The sequence below is a fragment of the Musa acuminata genome, chromosome BXJ2-5, assembly GCF_036884655.1.
Source record: "Musa acuminata AAA Group cultivar baxijiao chromosome BXJ2-5, Cavendish_Baxijiao_AAA, whole genome shotgun sequence".
NCBI classification, from domain to species: Eukaryota; Viridiplantae; Streptophyta; class Magnoliopsida; order Zingiberales; family Musaceae; genus Musa; species Musa acuminata.
This window is the reverse complement of record NC_088342.1, coordinates 16,896,855-16,905,000: the sequence shown is the minus strand read 5'-3', so window position 1 is coordinate 16,905,000 and position 8,146 is coordinate 16,896,855. Positions and strand designations below refer to the sequence as shown.

The window sequence follows — 8,146 nt, the reverse complement described above, 5'->3', positions numbered from 1 at the left end:
ACCCGGAGTGTCCAGTCGGAGGCCGGCGTCACGGAGTACTTTGACGAGAACAACGAGCAGTTCAAGTGCGCCGGAGTAAACGCTTTTCGCCGTACTCTTCAGCCGAGAGGCCTCCTCCTCCCCTCTTTCTCCAACGCCCCTCGCCTCGTTTACATCATCCAAGGCTCGTGTCTTGATCACTTTATGCACTCTATCTATCCCTTACATGGTTGACTTTATGGTGCGTGCACGTGCATACACATGCAGGCAGGGGTATCGCTGGAATAGTGATCCCTGGTTGCCCAGAGACGTTCCAATCTTTCCAGGGAGAACGTTTCCAGGAAGGGCAACAAGGCCAGAGTTCCCGAGACGAGCATCAGAGAATCCTCCACTTCCGGGAGGGAGACGTCATCGCGTTGCCCGCTGGAGTCGCTCACTGGTGCTACAATAACGGTGACAGGCCAGTTATTGCCATCACCGTCGTCGACATCAGCAACAACGCAAACCAACTAGATCGGAACCACAGGGTCATATCAAATCCCGTATCGCACGTATTTTTCTATTGGAATACTGCCATGTGATCTGACGCTCTCTCTCTCTCTCTCTCTCTCTCCCTCCCTCTCGGTATCCATAGGAATTCCTACTTGCTGGAAAACAGAGGAGCGGCCGAGAAACATCCGGAGGCAAATGGCAGGAGACGTCGGGTAATAACGTCCTTAGCGGGTTCGACGTCGAGTTGCTTGCCCAGGCCACGGGTCTGAGCGGGGATACAGCGAGGAAGATCCAGGGCAAGGATGACGAGAGGGGTGAGATGGTCCGAGTTGAGAAGGGTCTCGAGGTGCTGAGGCCGTCGAGCAGAGAGCAGAGGGAGAGCGAGAGAGAGAGAGGTGAGAGAGAGGAGGGTGAACGGGAGAGAAGCCTTCCCAACGGCCTGGACGAGACCTACTGCGCCATGAGAATCATGGAGAACATCGCTGATCCCTCACGTGCTGATGTGTACACCCCGCGCGGCGGAAGCATTACGACTCTCAACAGCCTGAAGCTCAATATTCTCAGAGAGATCCAGTTGAGTGCCGAAAGAGTCGTCCTCTACAGGGTACGCATATGAGAGAGAGCAGTTAGACCGAACTCCTACAAGAGCTCTTTTTAACTCTTGCTTTGGTTGTAGAATGCCATCTTAGCGCCCTACTGGAACATCAACGCACACAGCATAATGTATGTCACTGGTGGACGCGGCCGGGTCCAGATCGTCAGCGACCAGGGACGAACAGTCTTCGACGGCGAGGTCCGGCAAGACCAGCTGCTGATCGTGCCCCAGAACTACGCGGTGATTAAGCAGGCACAGGGCGAAGGCTTCCAGTGGACATCCTTCAAGACCAACGGCAACGCCATGGTGAGCCAGATCGTGGGGAAGGCATCGGTCCTCCGGGGAATGCCGGAGGAGGTGCTTATGAACTCTTACCGGATCTCTAACCAGGAAGCGAGGCGGCTCAAGTTCAACAGGGGGAATCAGATGGCAATTTTCTCGCCGAGGTCCGCGAGAAGAGGACATTATGATGTGTGAAACGGCAAGGGGTAACTGAGTTAGATATATATATATATATATAGATAGAGAGAGAGAGAGAGAGACTTCGCGAGCTTAGACGAAGTCTGGAGTTTAACATAAATAAAGCTCTAACGTCCAGTGAGGAGTCAATCTCGTGTAGCACGCCTTATGTACGATGTGACAATAATATGCATACTTCTCCTAATGGACGACTCGCAATTGCAGTGCAGGTTTATTATAGTGTGAAGGTCTTGTCGCAATCCGATGCTCCTCGATTGCGAAGATTGTGTTATATTCATTATCATCTCCTGTTAAGTATTTTAGTACTACATTCCCTATTTCCAGAGTTATAATCCGTTTTGGAAGATTAAAGTATAATTTTATTTAATAAAAAATTATCAGAGTATTTTTATAAAATTAAAATTAAAATTATTATTGGAAAGAATATAAGATAAGAAAAATTATTGAAGAAGAGCTTGAATACATTAACATATCTCTCTCCTATTTATACGAGGGAAGATTTTTCTCAATAGAGGATTTTCCTCGATATAGTAGATAGATTTCTTCGTATAGTTGAAAAAATTTTATCTACTATTATGTCCCCGTAAGATGGTACTCCTGTCAAGGATATCAATCTTGGATTGATGCAAAGCAAACAGTTTACGAGCCAGAGGCTTCGTGGGTAGGGCAAGAGCAGATCATTGCTGCTGCTGTTATTATTGCTACAACTATGATGGCGACGGCGACGACGGCGGTGACGGCTACAGCAGAAGATAAAGCTACAGCAATGGAGAAAGCTATAGCAATGCTGTAGTAGAGGAAGAAGCCATAGCAGAGGAGGAAGCTACAGCGATATTGTAGTGATGCTACAGTAGAGGAGAAAGCTGCAACGATATTGCAGTGATGCTACAGTAGAGGAGGGCAGCAGAGGTGCTGTAGAGGAGAAAGCTACAGTAAAGGAGGTAGCTGCAACGATGCTACAATAGAAGAGAAAGCTGCAGTTGGTGAAGAAGAAGGTCACGTGGAGGAGAAGAGGGAAGGAGCGGGCAGGGGTTAGAGCGGGATCCACTACCGAGGGCGAGTAGCCGACCGCACCAAAACAGGCCCTCGTTGTTGTGGCTGTTGAATCTCGAATTTTGATGATAAAGTCAATTGTCATTTGTTTATCTAATCTATATATTGAAAAAAGTGTGTAGGATTAACTACGATGGCAGTAAGACATGCAGCAGGTGTTATGTCGGAGTCAAGATCAAGATCACGTTGGGAGTCCGAGAGTTCATCGGAAGTCCGGACGTTCATCAGAAGTTTTGCGGGAACCAGTCGAGAAGTCCAGGTGCTTGCCATAGAAGCTCGTCGGAACTCACCAAGAAGATCGTCGCAAAGTCCAGGAGCTTGCTAGGAGTCCGCCGGAGCATCCCCGAGGGTTCGTCGGATGTTCGCCGGAAGAAGCGATTGACGCACCGGAACATGAATTACAGTAATGATATCTTAATTGTCTTAGTTAGTGTGTAGATTAAGTTAGGATTGGGAGGTGATCCCACTAACTTAATCAGGGGCCAACTAGGCCCTTAACAGACCCAAATTGAGCCGAATGGAATAACCCATTCGGATCCAGAATTCTTGGCCGACGGTGGCACTGTCCAGGAGACTCTATCTCCCAAGAGTTCTGGGCGGTGGTACCACCCCTGTCAGGTGGTGGTATCGCCTGAGCTCAGTCTTCGAGTGCTGTCAGGTGGTAGTACTGCCCAGACTGAGCGGTGGTACCGCTCAGTGATAGATGATAGGCGGTAGTACCGCCCAGTAATGGTGGTGGTACCACTAGGATCCCGAAAATCTAGGAATGAGTACTTTTGAGCTCCAATTTCAAACTTATTGGGGCCTATATAAACCCCACCCTTTCCTACATGAAAGGGCACTGAAAGCTTGCTTTAATTCTGAATATTTGAGAGCTTAAAAGTGTTGTAAAAGCTAGAGTTATTCTCCCTCTTTCTTTCTAAGTGTTGATCATTCAAGAGAGGAGTGAAAACTTATAAGGGTTGTCTCCTAAGCCCGTCAAAAGGAGAAAAGCTGTAAAAGGGTGGTTGGCTTTCGCCTATTGAAGGAAGGCCTCTAGTGGACGTCGGTGACCAAGTCGGAGGAGGAAGCCAAAAGTGGATATAGGTCAAGATTGACCGAACCACTCTAAATCTCGGTTTGCATTTACTTTCTGCTATTTATCTTAACTGCAAACTGCCTCCATTGCTTTACATCAACTACACTTCCGTATGCTTTCAATTTAAAGATATTTCTGAAACAGTTTTCGACGAAATTATATTTTAACCGATGAAAGTTTTTCGCTGTACTAATTCACCCCCCCTCTTAGTGTGCTCTTGATCCTAACAATTGGTATCAAAGCAAGGTTCACTCTTAGTTGGATTAAAACCCAAGAGAGATGACATTTGCTGGGAACCAAGAGGGTCACTCTATTACACATCTGCCCATGTTCAATGGTTCAATGGGACGGATTACACCTATTGGAAGACTCGAATGAGGATATTCCTTATTTCCATGGATTTTGAGCTTTGGAATATTGTAGAAAATGAATTTTTAAAGTCTTCTTTTCCAATGATCGATTGGATTGAATTGGAGAAGAAGACTTTCACTCTAAATGCAAAGGCTATGAATGCCTTATTTTGTGCACTAGATAAAATCGAGTTCAATCGTGTTTTGATTTGTAAAACTGCATTTGATCTTTGGCATACACTCGAAGTGACTCACGAAGGCACGAGTAGAGTGAAAGAGTCAAAAATCAATCTTTTAGTACATTCTTATGAACTTTTTCGAATAAAACCGAGTGAGACCATAGGAGACATGTACACCCATTTTACGGATGTCATCAATGGTCTAAAAGGACTCGGTAAAAGTTTTTCAGATTTCGAGCTCGTTAATAAAATTCTAAGATCCCTTCCAAAGAGTTGGGACCCTAAAATCACGACCATTTAAGAGGTTAAAGATTTAAACAACTTCCCTCTTGAAGAATTAATCGGGTCACTAATGACCTACGAAATGACTTACAAAGCCCATGAAGAGCATGAGGACACCCTTCCAAAGAACATGAAGGATATGACACTTAGAACTCAAGAAGACTACTTGAGAGAAAACTCAAGTGATAAGGACTTTGATGATGACTTGGCACTTTGAATAAGAAAATTCAAAAAATTTATTAAAAGAAACAAATTTAAAAATGACGCTAAAAATAAATTTGAACCCAAAAAGGACCAAGTAATTTACTATGAATGCAAGAAGCCGGGACACTATAAAAGTAAATGTCCTCAAGCCAAGAAGAGAACACCAAAGAAGAAGGCGCTCAAGGTAACATGGGATGACTCAAGCACATCCGAAGAAGAGGAGTCCAACACCGAGTAAGTTGCTCATTATGCACTCATGGTTATTGGAGAGGAGGTAACAAATTTAATTGATGTAGATTTATCATTTGATTAATTATTAAATACTTTTCATGATTTATTTGACGAGTGCAAAACAATTAGTAGAAAATATAAACTGTTAAAAAAGGATCATGATATTCTTCTTAGTAATTTTAATAAATTAAAAATTAAGCATAATGATAGTTTAGCTCCATGTACGAAATGCCATGACTTAGAAATACTCCAAAAGGATAACTTGCTACTCAAGGATACCTTGAAAAAATTTGAGGTTGATAGCAAGTCCTTGAACATAATCTTTACAAATAAGGGTCACGTTAATTAAAGAAGTGGAATTGGATTTATGAGAAGCCCTCACCAAAATCCAACCACCTTCATTAAAAGCCCTATCTTGCATATTTCGTACCAAAACAAATGTAACTTTTGTTGCAAACATGGACATAGAGCTTATCATTGTCCATTCAAGAAGGTTAGTCCAAACAAATTGATTTGGGTTCCTAAAGGAACCATAAATTACTCCATACAACATGATAAGCAATTTAGATCAGTTTTTGAGACACTCAAGATCAAATGGGTACCTAAAAATCATCATCTTTTGTAGAAACGTATACCATCACAAGCTAGTAGCAAAAGACGGTACCTTGATAGTGGATGCTCAAGGCATATGACTAGAGATCCATCTCAATTCTCTAAGCTCACTAGCATAGATGAAGGATATTTTACCTTCGGAGACAACAACAAGGGTATGTTAAATTTGAAGACAAAATCATTGGCAAATGAACTAAAAGTAACAAATCTAACTTCTTTATTGAAGATGTTTTGTTAGTTGATGGTTTAAAACATAATCTCTTGAGCATTAGTCAATTATGTGATAAAGGATATATTGTTAAATTTGAATCTAATGCGTACATTATCGAAAAACCACACAAAAACACATCTATGAATGCATTAAAACAAAATAATGTATACACCATTGACATTAATGACCTTTGTAATGAAATGTGTTTTTCGGTTTTGATTGATGATTCTTGGCTTTGGCATAGGAGATTAGGTCATACTAGCATGAAACTAATCACCCAAATTTCATCCAAAGAACTTGTAAGAGGAATTCCTTATATCAAGTTCGTCAAAGATAATGTGTGTGATGCTTGTCAATTAGGAAAACAAATTAAAGGTAGCTTCAAACCTAAGAATCAAATAAGCACCTCTAGACCTTTGCAATTGATCCATACAGACTTATTCAGACCAATCTCTATATAAAGCCTAGGAGGTAGCAAATATGCTTTTGTCATTGTAGATGATTATAGTAGATACACATGGACTTGTTTCTTGAAACACAAAAGTGAATGCTTTAGATATTTTACCAAGTTTTGTAAACTTGTTCAAAATGAAAAGGGTTTTATGATTTCATCAATTCGAAGTGATCACAGTGGTGAATTTCAAAACTGTGATTTCCAAGAATTTTGTGAATCTAATGGAAACAATCACAACTTCTCTACTCTAAGAAATCCTCAACAAAATGGAGTAGTAGAAAAAAAGAATAGAAATTTACAAGAAATGGCAAGAACCATGTTGAATGAACATAGCATACTCAAATATTTTTGGGCCGAAGCCATAAACACGACATGCTATGTCATGAATAGAGTTCTAGTAAGACCCTTACAGTAACATCCCTCATTTTTGAAAATTTAGTAAAATATTTGTTTATAAAAATAAGGATTATTTAATAATTATTTTATATTAAATAATATTATATTAAAGTTTATGGCTAAGGACCTAAGAGTAAATATTAAAATTTTGATATGATTTATAGAATATTCAGAATTGAGTAAATAAAAATAAAATAAAATAAAATAGAGGACATGTGTCATTAATAAGGATGAGCCACTTGCATTTATTCTAAAGTTGACACCTAAACCCCCATGCATGCTTGCCACCTCACTATTTTAGCATGAGCCAAACCTAAGTAATTTAAGGCACCAAAAAGAAAGTTTGCAGCCAACGTTAGTTTGAGGAGAAGAAGAAGAAGAAGAGGAAACTTTGTTTGAGGTTTTGCATCAACTCCCTATATTTGGGAATCAAACTCATCTAAGGCCAGTGTTCTAACCTCTTCCTACAGAATTTCTAATCTCTGTTTTCCTTTTAATACTTCATAATTCAAAAGATTTCAGCTTAGTACCAAACCTTTCTTTCCTTTTGATACAAAGCCATGAATCTGAAATTTTTCGGTAATATGACTTCTATACATTGTTTTGGATCTAACTTTTAGCACTAAACTCTGATTTAGGCAAAGCCTAGTCCATTTGAAAGTAGACTCAAATATCTTTCTTTTGACACTGAGATTGAATGATTTGAAGTTTAAATGCCTACTAAGACTTCTATTTCAATTAACCCTACAAATTTTGTAAAATAGGGACTGAAATTTCTGACCTTCTGTTACTAAATTGCTCATAACTCTCTAGTGAAAATTCTGATTTATGCAAAACTTAGTTCTTTTGAAACTAGATTCGCAAATATTTCTTTTGATATATAATATAGTAATTTTGAAATATGGTTGCCTTCTGAAACATTTGTTTAAATTGACTCTATCAATTCTGCAAAATAGAGATGATCAATTCTGACCTTCTATATCTAAATTACTCATAACTCTGTAGTGAAAATTCTGAATTGTACAAAACTTAGTTCTTTGGAAAGTAGATTCACATATCTTTCTTTTGACATATAATTTAGAAATTTTTAAGTTTGTGTGCCTTCTGAAACATCTGTTTAAATTGATTCTGTCAAGTCTACAAAACAGGGATGATCAATTCTGACCTTCCTTTACTCTATTTGTTGTAACTTCCTGTTAAAAGCTCAAAAAAATTATAAATCTGAGTTCATCCGAAAATAGATTGATACAGCTTTCCAATGACATCTATTTTTACTGATTTGGAGCATGCTTGGTCACTCAAATAATTCAGGAAATTTACCATTCAAATTCTATCAGAATTGAAAACTTTGTTGGGTTTTGCCTATTCAATTTTCATTCTATTAGAAAATTGATTTCTGCTAAATTCTTCTTCAATTGAGCATTATACTAGTCCTTTGAAATTCTTGTATTGTTCATCCTAAAGTTGTTATATATCTGAAATTTATTATGTAATGCTTTGTTTGCATTACCTTGTTTGATAAAGGCACATGCATATCTTCGTTGTTCCGC

The 8,146-nt window shown here is 39.7% G+C and overlaps 1 protein-coding gene across 1 annotated transcript in view; it reads left to right on the top strand.

Moving 5' to 3' along the window:
- Positions 1 to 1,730, top strand: part of LOC135612553 (cocosin 1-like) — a 1,908-nt gene extending 178 nt beyond the window's left edge. The window contains exons 1-4 of the mRNA XM_065108980.1: positions 1 to 163; positions 247 to 506; positions 614 to 1,075; positions 1,148 to 1,730. The exon at positions 1 to 163 is cut by the window's left edge and continues 178 nt beyond it. Of these exons, the coding sequence (XP_064965052.1) occupies positions 1 to 163; positions 247 to 506; positions 614 to 1,075; positions 1,148 to 1,543 (1,281 nt within the window). The 3' untranslated portion in view covers positions 1,544 to 1,730. The remainder of the gene's footprint in view (positions 164 to 246; positions 507 to 613; positions 1,076 to 1,147) is intronic.
- The last annotated feature ends 6,416 nt before the right edge of the window (positions 1,731 to 8,146 follow it).